This window comes from Haematobia irritans, chromosome 3, assembly GCF_050003625.1.
Source record: "Haematobia irritans isolate KBUSLIRL chromosome 3, ASM5000362v1, whole genome shotgun sequence".
Classification (NCBI taxonomy): Eukaryota; Metazoa; Arthropoda; class Insecta; order Diptera; family Muscidae; genus Haematobia; species Haematobia irritans.
In genome coordinates, this window is record NC_134399.1 from 22919342 (window position 1) to 22945330 (window position 25989).

Below are 25989 nucleotides of genomic sequence, written 5' to 3' on the forward strand. Positions count from 1 at the left end.
AAAATTTTGTCAAAATTTTATTTCTATAGAAGATTTGTAAAATTTTATTTCTATGGAAAATTTACGAATTCAACGCGATTGTGTCGCGTATCGATACGTTACGATGACTTCACTAACTACAGTCCCACCAACGTTACAGCTGTATACCACATTGTATAACAGTATCTGAAGAATCAAAATAAAAACAAAAACTTGTCAAATATGACAGCAGCAATTGACAGTTCCTGAAGTGCTGTTAAATATTCCGTGATTTTCTTCCTCCTGGGACATAGATTGCACCATGGCATCTTTAATGAACACATATAAATTGGTTCAACGATTGACTGCCAAAAATCCAGCATTGCTGCAACAAGCAGCCAGGTCAAGTAAGTTATTCATCTGGAGGAATGGCCAAAAAACTGAAAAGAGTATCGCCAATAGTTTACGTAACCTAAATTTGTGAGAATTTTGATAAAAATTACCATTTGTTTTTGTTTGTGCTGTCTAGTGGCTGGATGGAATAAGGATTACAAACCCGGTCCATTCCCCAAAACTGATGCCGAACGTGAGGCTGCTGCAAAAAAATACTTTTTGTTGCCTGAGGAATACAAACCTTATGCTGATGATGGTTTAGGCTATGGCGATTACCCAGAGTTGTCAGGAGGGTTGGGCATTGAAGCTCGCGATCCATTCTACCCCTATGATTTTCCAGAATTGAAGCGTAACTTGCATGAAACTGTAAGTAGTTTTTTGAAATAGATGCATAATTTCTTTTATAACATTCTATTGGTCATATTCTTGATTTCAGTTCCATGCTAATTCCGATTTATTCAGTGAAGATCGTTGGTCACAACCCGCTCCTCCACGTTATGCCAACAGCACATATTGGTTAGCCTTTTTGGGTTGCATGGCTGGTTGTTTGACTTTGTACTATTGGTTGGAGAACTACCGCATGTATCGTCCCGTAGCTGTAAAACAATACCCTGGTGATGGTCGTAAACACTATACATTTGAAACCAACTAGCAAACTTTATAAAAAAAGTCATGTTAGTAGAAACTATTGATATATATAGCAATTGGAATTATTAAAGAAAATGGAAAGATCGGAGTTGAAAATCCATTTAAATGTTTATACTTTTGTGTCTATAGAACCATTGGGTAAGATCATAAGAAATCAGCTCTCTCAATAATTCAAACAAAAGATGTAAATTTGTGGTGTATGTTATCGGTTACCGGATAAGAAGAAACAAAAAGCTAATAACCTGCTATATGTAATGGGGCGTTACGAGAGGGAAACTTGGAGAAAGCAAATTCAATAAGATTCACGCAGAATGTATTAAATTTTGTCAAAATTTTATTTCTATAGAAAATTTTGTCAAAATTTTATTTCTATAGAAAATTTTGTCAAAATTCTATTTCTATAGAAAATTTTGTCAAAATTTTATTTCTATAGAAAATTTTGTCAAAATTTTATTTCTATAGAAAATTTTGTCAAAATTTTATTTCTATAGAAAATTTTGTCAAAATTTTATTTCTATAGAAAATTTTGTCAAAATTTTATTTCTATAGAAAATTTTGTCAAAATTTTATTTCTATAGAAAATTTTGTCAAAATTTTATTTCTATAGAAAATTTTGTCAAAATTTTATTTCTATAGAAAATTTTGTCAAAATTTTATTTCTATAGAAAATTTTGTCAAAATTTTATTTCTATAGAAAATTTTGTCAAAATTTTATTTCTATAGAAAATTTTGTCAAAATTTTATTTCTATAGAAAATTTTGTCAAAATTTTATTTCTATAGAACATTTTGTCAAAATTTTATTTCTATAGAAAATTTTGTCAAAATTGCATTTCTATAGAAAATTTTGTCAACAGTTTATTTCTATGGAAAATATTGTCAACATTTTGTCTACATTTTATTTCTATAGAAAATTTTGTCAAAATTTTATTCCTATAGAAGGTTTTGTCAAAATGTTATTGCTATAGAAGATTTTGTCAAATGTTTATTTCTATGGAAAATTTAGTCAAAATTTTATTTTGTGTTAAAGAATGGGCACACATATAGGAGTTTGTGAAAAAAAGTACCGGTCCTGGAAAAGTTAAAAATTGGTCAAATCCAGGGAGTTTTTTAAGGAGAATATGGCTATGAAAAAATTAGGTCACAAGTGTTAAGGGAGAGACAAATTATAACAAGTGTAGAAATTGTATAAAGGACGTTGGTCTTTTTTCTGTGCCTTTCACCTGCTTCCACTTGATGTAGATTTGGTTGAATATATAATACCAAGTCTGGATTGGGATTGGAGGAAATTTAGAGAACAAGTCGAGTAGACTGGTTTCCTAAACAAGGTACACAGCGAGAAGCGGAGAAGATAGTCATGCTTGATCTGGGTCTTACCGCACTGTACACCATACAACAAACATTCTTCCCAAAAAGTTTGTTGTAGTTATAACACCTTGTTCGGACTTCTGATCGAAAAATGTAAATGTCTACAATGCATTTTATTTACAAAAACAATAAATTACCTATTTTGCTGGTAAAATGACAGTGTAGTGGAATAAAAATAATCCCTAAACATATACTCCAGTCAGAAGAAAGTTTTATTCAAATTTTAGATGTTTTTTAATCGTATTTCGTGACATATGCAAGTGATTTTGCTCAATAACATCCAAAAATATAAAAATCACATTAAAGTTTCAGAATCAGGGGGCTAATCACGGCATTCGATATCGAATTCATAATCGTATCGAAAAAATTGTCGATACGATTAAAAGTTTGGATCACGGGATTCGATCGAAATTTGATGCAATTTCTTAAGCGTTGCCAACAGCAAAAAACGAAGCAGAACAAAATGAAATGACAAAATTAAGTTAGCGTCACAAAATAATGTAGAAAAAACATGTTTTTGGAGGTTTCAAAGTAAAAAGTAAATTGTATTGCATTATATCTTATGGACCCATACATTCCTCCGAATTCCTTCCTAATTGCAGGATGAGATGAATATAAAATAATTCAGCGACAAATAAGGAATAAAAGTGCATATTGTTATTGGTGTAAGTACATGGGTTTGAAATGGTGTGCACTGTTAGAAAGTCACCTTTTGCAGGCTCAATGGACGATTTCGGCTGGTGTTCAAATGGGAAATAATTTTTGGTGGCATCACTTTACAATTGTCTGCCGTCTTAAAATTTGTTGCGAGTGGAAACCTTCATAATTCACTATTCTTGCAAGGTGGTCCAGAAGCGTTATGTTGTCACGGAATGGTACGGTATTTGGTTGATCACAATCTCTTGGATATCGATCTAGCATGTGCACTTTATATATGGTTCTTTGCCAAGCTAGGATGCTCGCTCCCGGACTCGACTATGACCAATTTTTGATTAACTTTTATTGGAGTTGCCTTAGTCCTAAATATTCAAAATATGTTCATTATATGTAAATTTACTACAAATTCGAACTAAAACTAATATATTTACTATTCCTATATGGCGAAAACAATGTAAAAAAACAAGTGAAAAATGTTATACGATTGCAATTTACCAATCGAAAAAATTGTCGATCCAAAAAACTCGATATCGACTCCCGTGATCCGAAAAATTTAGATTTCGATCAAAAGTTCTCGATATCGAATGCCGTGATTAGCCCCCAGTTATCAATTTGTGTTTGTATACGAGAGCTTGGCACACACAAAAAATCTTCGTGTTTCCAGGTCTGTGACGGTGTGAAGTGTAGTCCAGAACACCTCTTAATTGTGACACCTTACGAAAACAGGTGTATGCATTTATGTCTCTTGACATGAGGGGGAAAAGATTCGCCTATTCTTTTCCAACATATCATATCGGAAATCTCAAAATTTGATTAAAAGATTTTACCACAATTAAATAAGGAAATCTAAAAAAATCTGCTAAAAGAGCGCAAGGTCTGCTGAAAAATGGAAATGTATCGAATTCTATACACTCATATAAAAAAGTCTGCTAAAAATAGCAGTCGGTGCTTGCTTTTTTTATACTCCTGCCCTATTTCTTAAAAACTTCTATGTGCGATCAGCAAACAAAATGTTTTCATAATTAGAAAAATATCCAAAAACAAGACATAAATCTTACGATATCACCAAATTTAACATTATTTGTTTCAGGTAAGCTAAAATATATTTAAGGGAGTTTAGATGAAAAAAAAAAAATAGTGGACAATATTTGCTACTTCAGCATACAGGGACTGCTTTCCCTTTTTCAGCAGAATTTCTGATGTTTTAGCAGATTTTTCTGCTGTGTCTACTAACAAAGTTCTATGGGTGCATCCCACCTCAGTAATGCTGGTGACATTTCTGAGGGTTTCAAAGCTTTTCTAAGTGGTTTCACTGCAAGGTGGAACGCCGTTCGGACTCGGCTATAAAAAGGAGGTCCATTGTCATTGAGCTTAACATGGGATCGGGCAGCACTCAGTGATAAGAGAGAAGTTCACCAATGTGGTATCACAATGGACTGAATAGTCTAAGTGAGCCTGATACGTCGGGCTGCCACCTAACCTATGGGTGCATCTTTTACGAATCATCGTTGGAGGAAATAAAACAGTTAAGAATTAATTTTAATTTGTTAGACCAAGAATAACGGTAATGTAATAGCAGTAGGTTAGGTTAGGTGGCAGCCCGATGTATCAGGCTCACTGTCACCAGCATTACTGAGGTGGGATAATCCACCGCTGAAAAACTTTTTGTTGTTCGGTCGAAGCAGGAATCGAACCCACGACCATGTGTATGCAAGGCGGGCATGCTAACCATTGCACCACGGTGTCTCCCTGTAATAGCAGTAAAATATGCTATTTGCGGTCTGTTCCATGAGTAAGTACTGTTTTAGTTAAACTAAACCCCATTCATACAAATGAAAAGAAAGAAAAAAAATAAAACACGTAATATTTGATTCATTTTATATTGAATTTATTTGCATTACAATTCTAATAATAATAATAATTATATATATTTTTGCATAATTTTTTGTATTTTTTCGATTTTTTTATTTCTTTTTAGTTTGTTTTATTTTTTTCGTTTAAAGTTGTCGTCGTCATCATCACTATCCAGCAATATATATATTTTTTAAGTTTAATAATTGTTTTCTTGTAGATACATACTTTATTGTATTAAACTAATACTAAAATTCATTTAATATTATTATTAAATATTTTAATTTCATTGATCGATATACACAATTTCCTTGTGGTTGGTTTGGTTGTTTTTTCTATAGCTATTTTTTTTTATTATTTTATTATTTTTTTAGAATAAATTCATAATAAAAATCGTTTTAAAAACACTTGTAGGTTTTGTGTGGTATTGTATTTATTCTTATTGATTTTTGTTTTAATTCTTTTGAAATTGATAAATACATACAGCATGTCAACATGTGTACAAATATTCCATGTACTTACGTACTTTGTGTTGGGTTTAATTTATTATTATTACTTTTTTTGTTTTTTGGTATTTATGACAAATATGTATATATTTTTTAAGTTTGCCTCTTTCTTGTTGCTATTTATTTTCTAATATCCTTTCACTTGTTATAAAAAATAATTACAGGCTATACTCTTCTATTTGGAACTGACACCTATTCTTGAACTCCAAATTAATGCGTTTTTCTTAGTATCTAAATAAACATAAAAACGAGGGATTCAAATGAATTTGTTAGTAGAAATCTGCTGAAACAAATCTAAAAAATGCATAGCTATTCTTGAATTGAATTGAAAAAATAAATATTCTGTCCTGTAAAATATTTTAAATATAAATTTTTTATTTATTTCAAGAAAAAAAGTTTTCTTTTCATATGTCCTATTATTATTTGTCATTCAGATAAATCATCTGCTCGCATAGTAACTGGTAGTTTATCCTTCGGTTATGTATCAATCAAAGAATGAGAAACCAGTCATTAAGCTGTTAAACGTCTGAGGGCAACAGTGGATAAACTCCAAGCAATATTCCTATGTGGCAGCAAATTTTTTTATTTTAATTGGAAGCGATGCATCTCTGAGATTTTTTCTCCGTTGGTATTTGGTCAGCAGTGAGACCCGGTAAAGGATTCGGCGGTTCGGTCTGTCATTCTTGCAGGATCGATTTTGATGCATGGAATGGGTGCTCCTTCAAAACTGTTTTGGGTTGATATCGCAGCGAGAACATAGTCATATTGATTATGTGGCGGGGTTATTAAATTATGAGACTGCCCTAAAGTATGCAATACAACAATAATCATCTCAATACCAATAGTCGGGTGACTAGGTTAGGTTAGATATTGTGACAATCCGTTATTTCATTATTATTTAGAATATTTATTTCGAGACAACAGGTGACGAACTTCTTTCTTATCATGTTTACCTCAATGACAAGTGATTTCTGTTTTATAGCTGAGTAAGAAAGGTTTTTTTTACATTAAGGTGGGTATTAAGTTCGAGTTTAGCCGCTAAAAACCTCATTTTTTCACGATTACTTTTCTTTAATAATCCATTTTAAGGAATACAAACTTTGTGAAAATTTGCTCTGGGCTATTCCCCATCAAGTTCTAATAAAATTTGCAACAAATAAGTATAATTTCATGCATTTTTCTTACTGATTTAGTTTTCACTTTAGCGTTTTTAGTGGCTAAACTCGAACTTTATGTTGAAACCACTTAGAGAAACTTCAAACACTCAAAAATGCCGTTACCGTTACTGAGAGGGGATAAAACCTATGAAAAACAATCACAGTTGGAATTGAACCCATGAGTTTGTGTATGGAACGCCTGTCTGCTTATTATTGCACGTAGGAGACTAATCTAAATGCCACCTGCAGTTTGAATAATTGTGATGGCTATGAGCTACAGATGTCAACATCCCATTGCAAACCTTGTCCCTTCTAGATTTGGTTGATGAAACTAGAAAGACTGCCTTACAAAATATACTAGAAATACGTCCTGTGTTTACAACAAAGAAAATTTTTAATTAATTTATAAAAAAAAAAAAAACAACAAAATAACCTTTGGTTTCTGATGTTGTACTTTTGTACTTCAGGGTCTAGCGAACAACAAATTGTAAAATGTTTGGGGTTTAAAATGTTATAAATCAATGTATTCCAAACCTATTTAAGAACCAAAAAAGTTTTTTGTACATATATATTAAAAACTATAAGCAAAAACTTTGTTTACTGTTACGCCTTAATTTGGTAAATATTCATTTTTTTTTTGCTTCAGTCAAAAAATTGTTAATGTAATCGAGATTAAAAAATAGCATACAATGTTTGCTATTTCAGCAAAAATGACTGTTTTCACGTTTTCAGCAGACTTTTCTGCTGTGCCTACTAACAAATTTCTTTGGTAGTACACAGGTTGCAGACATTTACAGAATTTCACTGCCAACATAGGTTAGATTAGGTGGCAGCAGCCGATGTATCAGGCTCACTTAGACTATTCAGTCCATTGTAATCACTGAGTGCTGCCCGATTCCATGTTAAGCTCAATGATAAGGGACCTCCTTTTTATAGCCGAGTCCGAAAGGCGTTCCGCATTGCAGTGAAACCTCTTAGAAACCCTCAGAAATGTCACCACCATTACTGAGGTGGGATAATCCACCGCTGAAAAACTTTTTTGTCTTCGGTCGAAGCAGGAATCGAACCCACGACCTTGTGTATGCAAGGCGGGCATGCTAACCATTGCACCACGGTGGCTCCCTCGAAGAAGAGGGTTTCAAAGCTTTTCTAAGTGGTTTCACTGCAAGGTGGAACGCCGTTCGGACTCGGCTATAAAAAGGAGGTCCATTGTCATTGAGCTTAACATGGGATCGGGCAGCACTCAGTGATAAGAGAGAAGTTCACCAATGTGGTATCACAATGGACTGAATAGTCTAAGTGAGCCTGATACGTCGGGCTGCCACCTAACCTATGGGTGCATCTTTTACGAATCATCGTTGGAGGAAATAAAACAGTTAAGAATTAATTTTAATTTGTTAGACCAAGAATAACGGTAATGTAATAGCAGTAGGTTAGGTTAGGTGGCAGCCCGATGTATCAGGCTCACTGTCACCAGCATTACTGAGGTGGGATAATCCACCGCTGAAAAACTTTTTGTTGTTCGGTCGAAGCAGGAATCGAACCCACGACCATGTGTATGCAAGGCGGGCATGCTAACCATTGCACCACGGTGTCTCCCTGTAATAGCAGTAAAATATGCTATTTGCGGTCTGTTCCATGAGTAAGTACTGTTTTAGTTAAACTAAACCCCATTCATACAAATGAAAAGAAAGAAAAAAAATAAAACACGTAATATTTGATTCATTTTATATTGAATTTATTTGCATTACAATTCTAATAATAATAATAATTATATATATTTTTGCATAATTTTTTGTATTTTTTCGATTTTTTTATTTCTTTTTAGTTTGTTTTATTTTTTTCGTTTAAAGTTGTCGTCGTCATCATCACTATCCAGCAATATATATATTTTTTAAGTTTAATAATTGTTTTCTTGTAGATACATACTTTATTGTATTAAACTAATACTAAAATTCATTTAATATTATTATTAAATATTTTAATTTCATTGATCGATATACACAATTTCCTTGTGGTTGGTTTGGTTGTTTTTTCTATAGCTATTTTTTTTTATTATTTTATTATTTTTTTAGAATAAATTCATAATAAAAATCGTTTTAAAAACACTTGTAGGTTTTGTGTGGTATTGTATTTATTCTTATTGATTTTTGTTTTAATTCTTTTGAAATTGATAAATACATACAGCATGTCAACATGTGTACAAATATTCCATGTACTTACGTACTTTGTGTTGGGTTTAATTTATTATTATTACTTTTTTTGTTTTTTGGTATTTATGACAAATATGTATATATTTTTTAAGTTTGCCTCTTTCTTGTTGCTATTTATTTTCTAATATCCTTTCACTTGTTATAAAAAATAATTACAGGCTATACTCTTCTATTTGGAACTGACACCTATTCTTGAACTCCAAATTAATGCGTTTTTCTTAGTATCTAAATAAACATAAAAACGAGGGATTCAAATGAATTTGTTAGTAGAAATCTGCTGAAACAAATCTAAAAAATGCATAGCTATTCTTGAATTGAATTGAAAAAATAAATATTCTGTCCTGTAAAATATTTTAAATATAAATTTTTTATTTATTTCAAGAAAAAAAGTTTTCTTTTCATATGTCCTATTATTATTTGTCATTCAGATAAATCATCTGCTCGCATAGTAACTGGTAGTTTATCCTTCGGTTATGTATCAATCAAAGAATGAGAAACCAGTCATTAAGCTGTTAAACGTCTGAGGGCAACAGTGGATAAACTCCAAGCAATATTCCTATGTGGCAGCAAATTTTTTTATTTTAATTGGAAGCGATGCATCTCTGAGATTTTTTCTCCGTTGGTATTTGGTCAGCAGTGAGACCCGGTAAAGGATTCGGCGGTTCGGTCTGTCATTCTTGCAGGATCGATTTTGATGCATGGAATGGGTGCTCCTTCAAAACTGTTTTGGGTTGATATCGCAGCGAGAACATAGTCATATTGATTATGTGGCGGGGTTATTAAATTATGAGACTGCCCTAAAGTATGCAATACAACAATAATCATCTCAATACCAATAGTCGGGTGACTAGGTTAGGTTAGATATTGTGACAATCCGTTATTTCATTATTATTTAGAATATTTATTTCGAGACAACAGGTGACGAACTTCTTTCTTATCATGTTTACCTCAATGACAAGTGATTTCTGTTTTATAGCTGAGTAAGAAAGGTTTTTTTTACATTAAGGTGGGTATTAAGTTCGAGTTTAGCCGCTAAAAACCTCATTTTTTCACGATTACTTTTCTTTAATAATCCATTTTAAGGAATACAAACTTTGTGAAAATTTGCTCTGGGCTATTCCCCATCAAGTTCTAATAAAATTTGCAACAAATAAGTATAATTTCATGCATTTTTCTTACTGATTTAGTTTTCACTTTAGCGTTTTTAGTGGCTAAACTCGAACTTTATGTTGAAACCACTTAGAGAAACTTCAAACACTCAAAAATGCCGTTACCGTTACTGAGAGGGGATAAAACCTATGAAAAACAATCACAGTTGGAATTGAACCCATGAGTTTGTGTATGGAACGCCTGTCTGCTTATTATTGCACGTAGGAGACTAATCTAAATGCCACCTGCAGTTTGAATAATTGTGATGGCTATGAGCTACAGATGTCAACATCCCATTGCAAACCTTGTCCCTTCTAGATTTGGTTGATGAAACTAGAAAGACTGCCTTACAAAATATACTAGAAATACGTCCTGTGTTTACAACAAAGAAAATTTTTAATTAATTTATAAAAAAAAAAAAACAACAAAATAACCTTTGGTTTCTGATGTTGTACTTTTGTACTTCAGGGTCTAGCGAACAACAAATTGTAAAATGTTTGGGGTTTAAAATGTTATAAATCAATGTATTCCAAACCTATTTAAGAACCAAAAAAGTTTTTTGTACATATATATTAAAAACTATAAGCAAAAACTTTGTTTACTGTTACGCCTTAATTTGGTAAATATTCATTTTTTTTTTGCTTCAGTCAAAAAATTGTTAATGTAATCGAGATTAAAAAATAGCATACAATGTTTGCTATTTCAGCAAAAATGACTGTTTTCACGTTTTCAGCAGACTTTTCTGCTGTGCCTACTAACAAATTTCTTTGGTAGTACACAGGTTGCAGACATTTACAGAATTTCACTGCCAACATAGGTTAGATTAGGTGGCAGCAGCCGATGTATCAGGCTCACTTAGACTATTCAGTCCATTGTAATCACTGAGTGCTGCCCGATTCCATGTTAAGCTCAATGATAAGGGACCTCCTTTTTATAGCCGAGTCCGAAAGGCGTTCCGCATTGCAGTGAAACCTCTTAGAAACCCTCAGAAATGTCACCACCATTACTGAGGTGGGATAATCCACCGCTGAAAAACTTTTTTGTCTTCGGTCGAAGCAGGAATCGAACCCACGACCTTGTGTATGCAAGGCGGGCATGCTAACCATTGCACCACGGTGGCTCCCTCGAAGAAACTAGAAAGACTGTCTAACAAAATATACTAGAAATACGTCCTGTGTTTACCACAAATCAATTTTTTTATTAATTTATAAAAAAAAAAACAAACAACAACAAAATAACCTTTTGTTTCTGATGTTGTACTTTTGTACTTCAGGGTCTAGCGAACAACAAATTGTAAAATGTTTGGGGTTTAAAATGTTATACAAAACCTATTTAAGAACAAAAAAAGTTTTTTTTTTTTTGTATATATATTTTAAAAGCTATCAGCAAAAACTTTGTTTACTGTTACGCCTTAACTTGGTAAATATTCAATTTTTTTGTTTTAGTAAAAAAAATTGTAGTGTAATCGAGATTAAAAAATAACAGACAATGTTTTAGAGCTCGGCCGAAGCATCGACTTCGGCATTCGGCCAAAAATCGATAATCGGCCACGAATCGGCCTTCGGCGTCAAGAGGCCGATTAACCGAAGCCGAAGCTTTTTGTATAATTTATTTCATATTGAATTGTGCAAGTGATGAATTTGTCTCAATCAAAACACCCAGTACAAATAAAGCGTAAAAAATCCTTTTTTTTCATTGTAATATCAAACTACTGGACTGAATTACCTTTTATTGTTGTATTTATGCATTTGTTGAAAAAAAAAATATTCTAATATTGAATTAAAACACACCAAATTTCTTTAATTACAAATTTAAGGAAAATAATCGGCTTCGGCCGATTATTCCTTTTTTGCCGAACATCGGCTTGGGCCAAAAAAAACCTGCTTCGGTCGAGCTCTACAATGTTTGCTATTTCAGCATAAAATGACTATTTTCACGTATCCAGTAGAGTTTTCTGCTGTGTCTACTAACAAATTTCTTTGGGTGTGCACCGGTTGCAGACATTTACAGAATTTCTATGAGTGCATTGCCAACATAAGTTGTAATAGAAAAGGCTTGCAGGAAAGGATCGTTATAAGAGAAAAGTTTACCAGTGGTATAGCACTAAGATCTATTTCAATTTTCATTATAACTTGGTGGGGAATGATCTAAAGCAACAATTGAAAATGTTTATTTTCTGTAAAATGAATTATTAAAGTAACCATTTTGAATTATTAAAGTAGACATTTTAGCGCGATAATACCGACTTGATACAAGCCTCTGGGATTTAACTGACAGTAAAGAAAGTAAGTTACAAATATCTTTTCTCCGGTTTCAGCAGTTCCTAGTTGGCATATAGAATATATAGGCAAGACGACAGATATGTTCATAGTACGGTTTAATCGGAGCTCCACGAAAATGGAGGTTAGGTTAAAGTGGCAGCCCGATTTATTTTCAGGCACACTTAGACTATTCAGTCGATTACAATACCACATTAACTAAAAGCCCTTATTACATATGAGCACTTCTAGTTTTAACCGCAGAACCTTTTATTTTCTTCTGTTGAACCAACCAGGGGCCAAATCACCGCAGTCGAAATCGAGTACTTCGTCATCGTAGTGTAGTTTACGCGGATAACCGCAGTCGTTATCGAATTGTTTCTACTCGAAGTTGAACACGATAGGTAGCATGCTATCGAAAACGAAGTATATAGTGATTTTTAAGCAGAAAAAAGGTAAACAAAAAGAACAAAGTTGGTGAATATTAATATATAATATTACTTGCATTTAGGGAAACGGATCAAATAAATGAATGCTCAGTAGCCGCTTCAAAAAAACTTATTTTTTCAAGAACATATTTAAAAGTTTCTTTTGACAGTCTTTTAAATCTATGGATGTTAAAAACACAATTAGTTAAAAGCACTCACTTTAAAATAGAATCACTTACTCTACTTCAGGCAATGCTAAAGGACTGCTTTTGTCACGAACATTTTTCCTTATTAATGCCACTTTGTACTCATCCTCTGAATCCGAAGACGAAGAAAAAAATATATTTTAACACACAAAAACAATATAAATATCTCAGAAATAACATAATTTGATAACAAAAAGTTATTTTGAAATTCTTCTATCTTCCAATTTCTTATTACCATATGTTTACAGCAATGTAAAATAAGTAGTAGACAATAAAAAAATACGATCGAATGCGGTGATCCAAAATTTTAATGCTATCGAAATGTTTCTCTATACGAAACAGAACTCGACGATGCGGTGATTTGGCCCCAGATTGTTTCAAAAACCTTAGCAGACTGCTTAGTTAACCTTTTCCAGGTCCACCAGTAAGCTCCTAAAATTTGCTTACTCCTTACACAAAAATTTAAAATATAGCTATATATAGCCCAATATAATATAGCCTAAAAAATGAACAAAAACATACGATTTATTTACATTAGGAAGTCCTAAGAGCCCCTCAAAGACTTATTTTTATTTTTTTGCGATGATTGTGAAATTTTAAAATGGTCATTGAAAATCATGTAAAAATACCACGTATTGTCAAATAGCTATTAAAAATATTAGAGACAAATATAAAGTGATTTTCCCAGATTATGTTTAGCATTTGTTCTACTAAATACATAAATGATCATCAAATTAGAAAACCAAAAATAAAATAAAAACAAACATATATTGTTTTTAAAAATTGCTTCAATGTGTGTATTTGTTTTTGTTTAAAAAAAAGACTTAAATTAATTTAATAAACAAAATAAAACTAAAAATAATGAAACGAACTAATATATGCAAATAGGATGATGAGGCAGGAGGATATAGATGCTATAGATTATATTCACTTCTTACATTCTTGTTACTAATATTAACAGTTTTTTTGTTTTTGTTTGTTTCTTTAAAAAAAAGTATTAGGTAATAAAATATATTTATTAAAGTTATAAATACAAAAAAATGAAATAAATCTAAAAAGTATTTAAATATTTATAGGCAAAACAATGTTACAATGCATTTAAGCTTCTACTACTTCGTCTTAAAAACTAATGATGATTATTAAAAAAAAACAAAATTTTACAATTATTTATATTATATAAATAAATTTAAAAAGGAAGTAATGTTTTGTGATTATTTATATATAATGTGTGTGTGTGTGGGTGAAAGTAATAGGTGCAGCTCAATGTATGTTATTTTTGTATGTTTTCTTTTATACATTTTTAAGAGCTTTTTTTAAATATGGGCATTATTTAATTTTGACATTTTTTCTTTGATATCATTTATTATGATTTATTATTACTTTACCAACACTACTCAATATGGATGGCAAATTTTTGTCTTACAGGATTCTATTTAAAGCATCGTTTATATGAAAAATATATTAAAAAATAGTATTTCTTTTAAAATTTTGTATTTTTTTCTGATTAGTTTGTTATAAAACGTTCTACGTATTTGAGCCAAGATTTTGATTTTACTTGATTTTCAAAAAAAAAAAAAAAAAAATCAATACTCGATGAATGGAATTTAATCAAAGCAGACTTGGAATTTTTAACATTGACAAACTTCCCACTTTGTATGCCTAATTCAATATTATCTATAGATACGTTTTTTTTAAATATTTAACGACGAATTTTCCGGAATATTAATTTTCGTGAAATACGCAAGTTTCATATGACACTTGAAAACTTCAACAGAGGATAGCAGGTGATTTTTTCAAAGTAGTGAGCGGTAAAAATCTTCTATGTGGATTTTTGACTCTAGGATATTTCACTGCAACTTTCCATATCAATAACTAGGATATTATTATCTTCAACGGTGCTGCTATATCAGCCTGAAATTATGTATCCAAAAATTGTATTTTTTTCTGATTAGTTTGTTATAAAGCGTTCTACGTATTTGAGACTAGATTTTGATTTTATTTGATTTTCAAAAAAAAATCAATATTCGATTAATCGAATTTAATCAAAGCAGACTTGGAATACCTAATTCAACATTATCTATATATATTTTTTAAATAGTTAATGACGAATTTTCCTGAATATTAATTTTCGTGAAATATGCAAGTTTCATATGAAACTTGAAAACTTCAACAAAGGATTGCAGGCGATTTCTTCAAAGTAGTGAGCGGTAAAAATTTTCTAAGTCGATTTTTGACTCTAGGATATTTCACTGCAACTTTCCATATCAATAACTAGGATATTTTTACCTTCAACTGTGCTGCTATATCAGCCGGAAATTATGTATCCAAATGTCGACTTATTGCCGAAGCCTCGAAGCTGACTTTTCGTAATTTTCAAATATGACTAACCGGATTTTCAAGGTTTTTTGAAAATGACTTAAGATTTTGAAAAATATCAACTATCAACATCACAACCAGTAACATACAATTGAAATCAGATCAAACATTATAGCTTTATATTCTGTATCAGATTTTTGATAGCTGAAATTTGGGTCCAAAAGTAAACTAATTATCTTGATGACGAGAACCCGACGTGGTTTGATCTTCAAAATGTAATCAAAAATACTTTTCGCTTTTTAAAAATTTTTGTAAAATCGATAGTCGAATAATTCAAAGGTTAACTTTTTTATCAAATTTGGAGAAAAGTCGACCTATTAACATTCGCAATTGGTAATATATTTTCAAACGTTAGCAGTTTTATATAAAATCCTATTACAAAGAAACCTCTCAAACTTGGACACTCTGACAAAACACCTTCAAAAAGTACACAGTTATCGTGAGGCGTTTGCTATATTAACAAATTAAAATTATCCTCTCCCAAATGTGGACCGTGGGTGTCTACTTGTAGGAGGCTTCACTGTATACAGAAACTCAAAATGTACAAAGAATTTACATTACCAATTTCTTTTGTTTTTTTTTTTTTCGTTTGATAAATGCTTTGATGCTTCCTATTTTTAAGACGTCTTGTTTGAGTAGTGTTAGATTTTGATGTTTTCTTGTTTTTAATATTTAATCCATATTTTCATATAGTACAAATATTATTAAAATTGTTAATTAATATTCATCTTATTTTGTTCTTGCGTTTTTTTTCTCCATGTAATGATAAATATTACTACAATTAGTTAATAAATCGTTTTGATGAGAACAAGAGAAAGAGTTAACATTTGATTTTGTCTTTCTCCAAGTATTTTTGTTGTTGTATAAAGTACACAGTATTTCAATAATTAAATACAAAAAACAAACAATGGTTTAAAATTTTATTTTAGTGCATAGTTTTACAAAGTGTAAACACTAACCGTTGTGGCATTTTAGTTTTTCTTTGTGGAGGGGTTTGTATTTTTTTTTTAATATAAAAGAATTAACGCCGTAATTCAAAAACAAAATTAAATAGAATATTTCAAAATTTAATTTCTAAAAAACAAAAAAACAATTTTATCTTAAATTCAAAAATTTTGCTTAATAAATTAAACATTAATTAATTAGGGTTTCTTTGATAAAAAAAAGGTCTCCTTGAAATTTGAGTTAATTTTTCTTTCATTTTAGAAAAACAAAACATTTCTTTTAAATATAAAATTTTATGAACTATTTCGTTAAACATATTAACTTTTATATAAGGTATGTAAGTGTTTGTTTACTTTTGTATTCATGTAGGTGTGTGTGTTTTTTCTCTAATAAATGTTTAAGGTACCATTGCTTAATCATTGTGTTTGTTGTTTTTTTTTTAACATTTTTAGTTGTTTTTTTTTTCTTCAATTAATATATAGATTTTGTTTAGCATTTTGTTTAAACATACTTGTTTTCACAGTCTCCTCTGGTTAGTTCTTTAAAACGTAATTTATTTATAGATAATTTGTTTTAACTTATTTATGCATATACATAGTTTACACTTATTGTTTTGCTTTTCCCATAATTTATCAGAGAGTTTTGTTTGTTTGTTTGTTTATAATTTATAATATATTCACATTTATCACGTTTACTTTACATTATATTTATTATTATGAATTATTAAATAGTATCAATAGTTATTATGTTAGATTTTAATTTATAAATATGATTTTCATTCTGTTTGTTGTTGTGTTTGTTGGTTTTTTTTTATTTAAGTAATATGTGATTTCTTATATGAAATCTTTTGCATTTTTTTATTAAGTAAAAAATATTTTCATCCATATGTATTATTTTTAATAACGAAAATATATTCTATAAAAAAAAACAGACAGACTTTAAGCCATTGGACTGTTTTTGTTTTCTTGGTTTTTTTTTTTGTTTTGTATTTATTTTCTTTTCTAGAAAAAAGCTGCTTTCATTCATCATCGTAACATATAATTTTTTGTATCTAAGAAGTCTGTTCTGTACTGCATGTTGTTGTTGGGGCGGGGGCTTTCTTTTGAGTTCTCTTTTTTTTTTAATTTATTGTTTTCATTTTTATGTTTCTTTGTTTGAGTTACCTTAAATTTATGAGGTCAATGGTGACATGCCAATTTGACGGGGATCTGTTGGTGGCACAGCACCCAATTCCAGATTTTTGATTAGCAATTGCAACCAGTGTTTAGTTGATTTGTCATCTTGGAGACAAACTGAGAATGTTGCATCACGTAATTGATCTGGAAGACATTGTCTTAAAGCCTCTCGTGCTCTACAATCACAAAAAAAAAAATAATGAAAATAAATCAAATAATTTATAATTTATTAGTTTATTTATAAATTACCTTGGATTGTCTGATAATCTTAAATAACAACGCACCACATGTTTAAGGAGACGTGCGGAAGGTTCTTTTGCCAATTGTATCACCATTTTACCCTAAATAAATTAAAGAGAAAAAAATTGTTTTATTTGTTTATAAATTATAACAGTGTGTTTTTAGAAACAATGTTGGTCAAATAATTTAATATCCCTAAGGAATTAGATGTTATGTTTTTTATATCTATCAACTATTGTTAAGTAAAAAATATATAATATTAATGTATTGGCCTTGTAGGCTTTGGGTATTATATGAAATAAATAAATAAAAATTTGAATATACAGTGCACTCGCGGTAACGTGAACTAATTAAAACCAAGAGAGTTAACGTTAGCGAACTTCAGCGAATTTTAGAACAAAACATAACCATATTCGGGAGTTTTACACGTTCTAGCGTGACAGTCTCTTATTTTTTTATTAGTAATATTAAAAACTTAATTTAACTTCATGAAAACATTAAGAAAAAGAGATCGGAAAAATATTAGTGGGTATGGAATTATAAAGCAATTTAAATTAATAATTAAAATTCACGAAAAAAGCCAAACTAGATCACTAAAAAATTCCGTAGGTGTATATGAAATTCTATTTGGCATTGTGAATCTGCCTTTAACGTCAAATTTCATGTTTTTCAGCGTTACGGAGTAGTTAGTGTCAGAAAAAGCGTGTTCACTTTATGCGGTGTTCACGTTAGGCGGTGTTCACGTTACCGCGAGTGCACTGTATAGATTTTAACGGGACATATTCTGCCATAAACGTTGCGTGTTTGTTTTTTTTCGTTCTTAGCTCATCCGAATTCTTTAAATTCGATCGAGTATAGTTAAGGTAGAAAACTCTATATTTGGAGACCTTTACGGCCAGACAGACAATCGTGTCTGTTCTGGTACACACACATGTACAAGTTACGTATGGTGTCACACTTAAAAGCCCTGCAAACATTTTCTATCGAAAGTGTATCGAAGTAGATTCCCCCTGGAAGATAAAACTTTCATAGGCGATATCATTTTCTTATCGAGTAAGTGTCCCCGTTCGGGAACAAATGTCCCACTAAGCGATAGTTTTCTCGGGGAATCAAACCAGTGACCAAAAGAAGTCAAAAAAGCGATAGTTATTTTTTAAAAAATAAAAATGATGATCGGCCGTACCGAGCTTTGAACTCGGAACCTCTCGTTTTCAAGTCAGAAGCTCTCCCTCTGTGCCACCCACGCTCGTTGGTTGATAGTGGCTTTTTACACACATGTACTCTCAGAGAGGTGCTATTGAAAAATTAGCTATGTCGATGTATGTAGTCTATATTTAGATTTTTGATCGCTGTTAGAGTCGAATTTGTTTCGAAACGGAAACACCCCACGCGATAGTTTTTTTTATTGTTGCTGTGCTTGCGATTTTACTACCAGAAAACTTCCTAGCGATCCGAAATAGTGACATCTTAGCGAAAGGCGATAAAACTATCACCCAAATGTTGGCAGGGAGGTGTTCTGGCCAACACTATACACCGTCATAGACCTGAAAAATGTACACGAACATTTCTTTTGTGTAGGCTTAGTGTACAGCCATCGTATGCAAAGTTAGAAGTTTTTATAACAAATAAATAACAGATTCTGAAACTTTAATATGTTTTTTATAAATATTTGCAAATTTTATTGGGAAAGTCACTTATATATGTCAGAAACCACGATTTTAAAAATCCATCTAAAATTTGAACCGAAATTTCCTCTGATTGGTGTATAAATTTTGGGGTTGTTTTAATCAGCTGGTTTTCAGTGTGTTCGAAAGTATAATGTTGCCACAATTTTTAAAAGTTAACACAAAAAAGTTTTAAGCAAAATTATCTTTGATTTTTGTGAATACTATCCGCTTTCCTAAACAAATCAAAGGTCTTTTTGAAAATATAAGGTAATTAAATTATAACTTTTACAAAATCAATGGGCTAAGAAAAGTGAATTTTACCAAATTTATTGCATGAAAAATATGGCATCTTCAATTCTGCAAAGTGTTCTTGGTGCACAAATCACTGAGCAAATTAAAAAAAAAAAACACGCCGCCAATATCTTTCTGCACATGGAGGCCGCCACGATAGAAAATTTGTTTGCAATATTATTGTAAATATTTAAGCAATACAAATGAGAAAAACCTTAACAGAATAGTTAATTATGCCCACTATAATTAAATTTCCTTTAATGTATGGATGTTAAAAACTGTTTGACCAAAACCAAAATAAAAACTTCTCCGCCGTCAAAAACAAAAACGAAAACGACACGGCGATCGTTTGTTCATGAGTAACATTGAGGAGGGATAGAAAAAAACAAATCAAAACAGATTTGAAGCACCACGCAATTGTCTCCTTTTTCTTGATAAATTGCTCTTGTCCTTATATTATTCACTGCTAACAAAAATCCGGCAGGCATTTTATGGCTTTGAGTTACGCACTTTTAATTTTTTATGTTTATACCGGCAAAATATGTTTTGTTTATAATTTCTGTCTGCAAATAATATGGCTTGCAGAAAAAAATCAGCTGTCACATTTTTCGATTAAAAGTCCGAAAAAAGTGTTCACACGTGTGACTCAGAACAACTAACTTTGTGTGTGGTGTGTAGAAAGTGTATAGTGTGGTGCACAATGCGGTGTGACCCAGAACAGACATGCATATTCTTAGGAATTAATTAATACCACGTTCGAAATTTATTTTGGCTAAAAAAACCGTAAACGAAATACATTTTCCAAATTTCTCGATATTTGGATTAAACGTGAGCCTTATAGGGATTCAAGAAATAAACTCGGAAGTTCTGTTTATGTGACGCTCTACTGCAGAATGGACCGAAGTAAACTATATTGAATTAAGAAAACTTCATATTCCTAATTTTAGAAATAAATGATGGAAATATTAAGATCTTCTTAATTTAAAATTGGGAGATGGGTTTATATGGCGGTTGTAGGAAAAAGGGATCGATATAGCTCAGGGGTAGTCAACTTAAACGTGAGCCTTATAGGGCTTCAAGAAATAAACTCGGAAGTTCTGTTCATGTGGGGCTATACTGCAGAATGGACCGAAGTAAACTATATTGAATTAAGAAAACTTTATATTCCTAATTTTAGAAATAAATGATGGAAATATTAAGATCTTCTTAATTTAAAATTGGGAGATGGGTTTATATGGAGGTTGTAGGAAAAAGGGATCGATATAGCTCAGGGGTAGTCAACCTTTTTTTACTTACCGCCCACTTTTTCACCTCGAGTGATAGAAAAATATTCTTACCGTGGGCGGTAATTAATTCACAGTGTTGTTTATTGATAAACATATTTTATTTATTATCATTTTATTAAGTAATTTTAATTAAGTATAGTGAAATATTGAGCATTTAATGGGATCCCTGAGGCTGATGCTGCCAAATTAAATATTTATTATCAGATTCTATTTTCATCAAAAACAAGCGAAGGTCTCCTCTTTCAGAAACATTAAGGCGATTTCTTTCTTTGTTCATGATGTGGTTAACAGCACTAAATCCTGATTCGACTAAATATGAGGTAGGAAAAGGTATTCATCTTTCCACATAATTGGATATAAAAGAGGTATTTTTTATGTTGCCACAACTTTCATTATTCGCCATTTTCGAAACTCTGTCTACATCATCTGTGTGTGTAAGTAGTAAAAAAATTAATTTGCGTTTTAAGCTTCTACATTTACAGGTAGGGACCAGGTTGACTATCGCTGATATAGCCCAAATTCATAGTAGACCAGTATAGCACAGACGTAAATTGCACACGATCTTTGGATTTAAATTTGTATATTTTGTATGCTCTAAAACCAAACGTTTTGCAAATCAAAAAGAAAATTTACTGTCTCGCGCTAGTTTGGGCCGTACCAAAATGTTGTAGTCAAAATAAGTAAGTAAACGTCGGAAGGCTTTTGTACGTTGATACAGCTACTCCGTACACCATGCGCAATTTAATGGTAATATTGATATGTTTTACTTAGAGTCCTGTCGTGTACGAGGAATGAAAGGAAATTAGTCATGGAGAACCTAACCACTCTCTTCAAATGGCCTTTGAGTTCGCTTGTACAACCCACCATCTTGAATATTAATGAAGAATTTTAGGAAAGTTAAGTTTATTTGTAAGTTAAATCGTACATTATTCTCGCACAATGAGCTAAGTCACATGAGGCAGGCACTAAACTATGTTTAAAGAACAAGAATCATAACCCACGTGTGACACATCCCATCCTAGTTACAGAGCCACTTTAGTACAATGGTTAGCATGCTCGCCTTGCATACACAAGGTCGTGGGTTCGATTCCTGCTTCGACCGAACACCAAAAAGTTTTTCAGCGGTCGATTATCCTACCTCAGTAATGCTGGTGACATTTCTGAGGGTTTCAAAGCTTCTCTAAGTGGTTTCACTGCAATGTGGAACGTCGTTCGGACTCGGCTATAAAAAGCAGGTCCCTTGTCATTGAGCTTAACATGGAATCGGGCAGCACTTAGTGATAAGAGAGAATTTCACAAATGTGGTATCACAATGAACTGAATAGTCTAAGTGAGCCTGATACATCGGGCTTCCACCTAACCTAACCTAGTTGCAGAGTTTAACTGGTAATTAATTTTTTGATGGATTGATTAAACGTTCAGTTGAGAAATTATTGATGATATTTCTTGTTTAACAAATAAAAACTAAAATGGAAAAAACACATTAATTTAATTAAGCCTCTTGAAAAACGATTTGACTTAACATTGATGTAAAAAAATTTAATCCACTTACCAAAATAATAGCCACATGTGAAAATCGTTCATATGTCTGACAGACATACGATAGACCACTTTCATCGAGCAGGATTTTTTGAAGAATAAATGTTGCAACAGTTTTACTTAGCTCTGAGCCAAATTCCATAATGCGAAGGCATAAGGGAATGATTTCTGAAGTTAAAAGGAAAGTTATCACTTCTTGTTCATCAGTCTGCAAAAAAAAAAAACAAAAACACAATAAAATCGTCTTGATTAAATTGAATTAAATTTGAGTCTTAAATATTACCTTAACTAACGCACCAATGACACCCAAACTAGTTAAACGTAAATATTCAAATGGTCTCGTCTTTGAGGTGGTCTGCAAAAACGGGTATAGGAACAGGGGAATTTGTGCTTGTAAAAATACCGTGCGGGTATCTGGATGTGATGCAACACATTGCAGGAGGGCCAATGCATTACAGACACGATTTGATTGGTGAGCAGTTAATGTGGCAGGATTGATCGAAGGATATATGTTAATAATTTCTTGGAGGAGGGCAGCAATTGTACCGAAACTATGCCATAGCATCGGCGCTAGATCTGTTACTGTTTCGCGTTTTTTGCTCAATTCCAGCAGAGCAGCTTCTCGCGTTTCTGGATGGGCCAATTCGTTAATCCATTGGAATACCTGTTGAATGGGAAGGATAAATGATATATTATTTCATATATATATATATTGAAATTTATTAAAAAATATTATTAGAAGATTATATTTGTAGAGAGAGAGAGAGAGAGGCTTTCATGCACTGAGAGTTTTTTTATTATTGGTAAATAAGCATTTCCATTTCACTAATGCTGGTGGCAGTTTTAATTATTTTAATCCTGTAAAATATTTCCAAAGTGTTGGGAATTGGATTTGGAATTTGAGTTTAAAAAGTATATTAAATATCAAAGATCCTCAAGGAAATAGAGACAAATTAAAGTTAGACTAGTTAAGATCTAATTAAAAAAAGTTATTTCACTGCACTATATAAAACACTGAAATAAATGCAATTAATTGTTGATTTTTCATTATGAAATTGTACCACTTTCCAGAAATTCCCAATGGCAACGCTGATCCCACCCAATATACAAAAACGTTAACCCTGAAAATTTCTTCGATAAACCCTTAACTTCTTTAATATGGGCGTAAATTGATTATTTTAAGTAAATGTTTTTTTTTCACACCTAAAGCCAATTTGACTTTTCGATTTTTTTCTTGCAAAAAGTATATGAGAGGAAAGTCGATTTTCAAATTTTATATTCTTTATTCTAGAGGGTATATTCACATATCTAGTGTTACCAATTTGTATTCAAAACATTGGAAAATAAAAAAAATCGTAAAATGAATTAAATCACTTCGAAAAATTGTGAAAACCAAGATAGCAAGAGGAACACATCGTTTGCTTTCTAAAATTATATTTTTGGAACTTGATGGATACGGAATATCATTAGTTTGTCTACATAATATTTCCAAAAATAAAATCCTATTTGAAAATCTTCACACGTGGTTATTTATATTCGTAATTGAAATATGTTTACATTTAATTTCTACTTCTATAATTAAATTAACTGATAAACTTTGATTAAAAAGAATAAAAAGTAAACAGACCACATAACACTACCAAAGGCACTGATAAAGAAGTAAAGAATAACAAGAGCATTATAGTGACATGACAAACACTGAAAAAAAATATAGAGGGAATTGAATTTCGTTCTTGATTTTATTTTTCTTTTGTTTTACATTCACACGAATCCGCAATACATAGAAAAACTATCCCTACAGTTTTTTCAATTACAGCATCATTGATTAAGTTTCATAATTTTTAAACAAAGAAAAATCAGTTTCCGAAATTAATTAATTTTTAGATTAAATTGATATTTCAGTGATTTAAGAATTTCTATTTATTAAAGAATTGGTCTTCGAAACGGAAGCCAAAAAAATTAAATTAAAAATTAATTAAAAACAGCAGAAATCATTTAATTATTAAATTAAATTGACTGAAGAAGAATGAATAATTATTAATGTTAAATTTATTGATTTTCGAGACTGAAGCAAAAAAAAAATTATATTTACACGCAATAGATCTGAACGTCATTAAGAACTAATGGGGTTTTTGTATATCTTCCGACAAAGTTGAGCAAAAATTATTTGTCAAAATTTTATTTCTTTAGAAATCTTTGTCAAAATTGTATTTCTATAGAAAATTTTGTCAAAATTGTATTTCTATAGAAAATTTTGTCAAAACTGAATTTCTATAGAAAATTTTGTCAAAATTGTATTTCTTTAGAAAATTTTGTCAAAATTGTATTTCTATAGAAAATTTTATCAAAATTTTATTCCTATAGAAAATTTTGTAAAAATTTTATTTCTATAGAAAATTTTGTCAAAATTTTATTTCTATAGAAAATGTTGTCAAAATTTTATTTCTATAGAAAATTTTGTAAAAATTTTATTTCTATAGAAAATTTTGTCAAATATTTATTTCTAAAGCAAATTTTTCAAAAATTTTATTTCTATAGAAAATTTTGTCAAAATTTTATTTCTATAGAAAATTTTGTCAAAATTTTATTTCTATAGAAAATTTTGTAAAAATTTTATTTCTATAGAAAATTTTGTCAAAATTTTATTTCTATAGAAAATTTTGTCAAAAATTTATTTCTAAAGCAAATTTTTCAAAAATTTTATTTCTATAGAAAATTTTGTCAAAATTTTATTTCTATAGAAAATTTTGTCAAAATTTTATTTCTATAGAAAATTTTGTAAAAATTTTATTTCTATAGAAAATTTTGTCAAAATTTTATTTCTATAGAAAATTTTGTCAAAAATTTATTTCTAAATCAAATTTTTCAAAAATTTTATTTCTATAGGGTAAATAGAGAAAATTTTTTCAAAATTTTATTTCTATTGAAAATTTTGTCTAAGTTTTATTCCTGTAGAAAATTTTATCAATTTTTTTTCTCTAGAAAATTTTGTCAAAAATTTATTTCTAAAGAAAATTTTTCAAAAATTTATTTCTAAAGAAAATTTTTCAAAAATTTTATTTCTATAGAAAATTTTGTCAAAATTTTAATTCTATCAAAAAAAAAATTGTCTATAGAAAAAATTGTCAAAATGTTATTTCTATAGAAAAAAAATTGTCAAAATTTTATTTCTATAGAAAGTTTTGTCAAATTTTTTTTAGAAAATTTTGTCAAAATTATATTACTATAGAAAATTTTTTAAAAATTTTATTTCTATAGAAAATTTTGTCAAAATTGTATTTCTATAGAAAATTTTGTCAAAATTTTATTTCTATAGAAAATTTTGTAAAAAATTTATTTCTATAGAAAATTTTGTCAAAATTTTATTTCTATAGAAAATTTTGTCAAAAATTTATTTCTATAGAAAATTTTGTCAAAAATTTATTTCTAAATCAAATTTTTCAAAAATGTTATTTCTATAGGGTAAATAGAGAAAAATTTTTCAAAATTTTATTTCTAAAGAAAATTTTTAAAAAATTTTATTTCTAAATTTTGTCAAAATTTTATTTCTATCAAAAAAAGTGTTATTTCTATAGAACCAAATTGTCAAAATTTTATATCTATAGAAAATGTTGTCAACATTTTATATCTATAGAAAATTTTGTCAAAATTTTATTTCTATAGGAAATTTTGTCAAAATT

At 30.3% G+C, this 25989-nt stretch overlaps 2 protein-coding genes across 2 annotated transcripts in view; one reads left to right on the plus strand and one right to left on the minus strand.

Annotated features, from left to right (window-relative positions):
* Positions 1–224: 224 nt before the first annotated feature.
* ND-ASHI (NADH:ubiquinone oxidoreductase subunit ASHI) lies at positions 225–1099 on the plus strand. The gene is made up of 3 exons (XM_075300402.1): positions 225–365; positions 488–717; positions 788–1099. Exons 1-3 carry the CDS (start codon positions 281–283, stop codon positions 1001–1003), a joined length of 531 nt encoding a protein of 176 aa, XP_075156517.1. The 5' UTR covers positions 225–280; the 3' UTR covers positions 1004–1099.
* Positions 1100–9970: 8871 nt separating this feature from the next.
* Rcd-1 (Required for cell differentiation 1) overlaps positions 9971–25989 on the minus strand; it is a 55257-nt gene continuing 39238 nt past the window's right edge. The window contains exons 3-6 of the mRNA XM_075298715.1: positions 22593–22973; positions 22323–22517; positions 17536–17627; positions 9971–17462 (exon numbers count right to left, since the gene is read on the minus strand). Coding sequence (XP_075154830.1) covers positions 17282–17462; positions 17536–17627; positions 22323–22517; positions 22593–22973 — 849 coding nt within the window. The 3' untranslated portion in view covers positions 9971–17281. The remainder of the gene's footprint in view (positions 17463–17535; positions 17628–22322; positions 22518–22592; positions 22974–25989) is intronic.

Coding starts and splice junctions, on each gene's coding strand:
- ND-ASHI (XM_075300402.1), top strand. CDS start 281: ATGGCATCTTTAATGAACACATATAAATTGGTTCAACGATTGACTGCC. Junction 366..487: donor GCAACAAGCAGCCAGGTCAA/GTAAGTTATTCA, acceptor TGTGCTGTCTAG/TGGCTGGATGGAATAAGGAT. Junction 718..787: donor AGCGTAACTTGCATGAAACT/GTAAGTAGTTTT, acceptor TCTTGATTTCAG/TTCCATGCTAATTCCGATTT.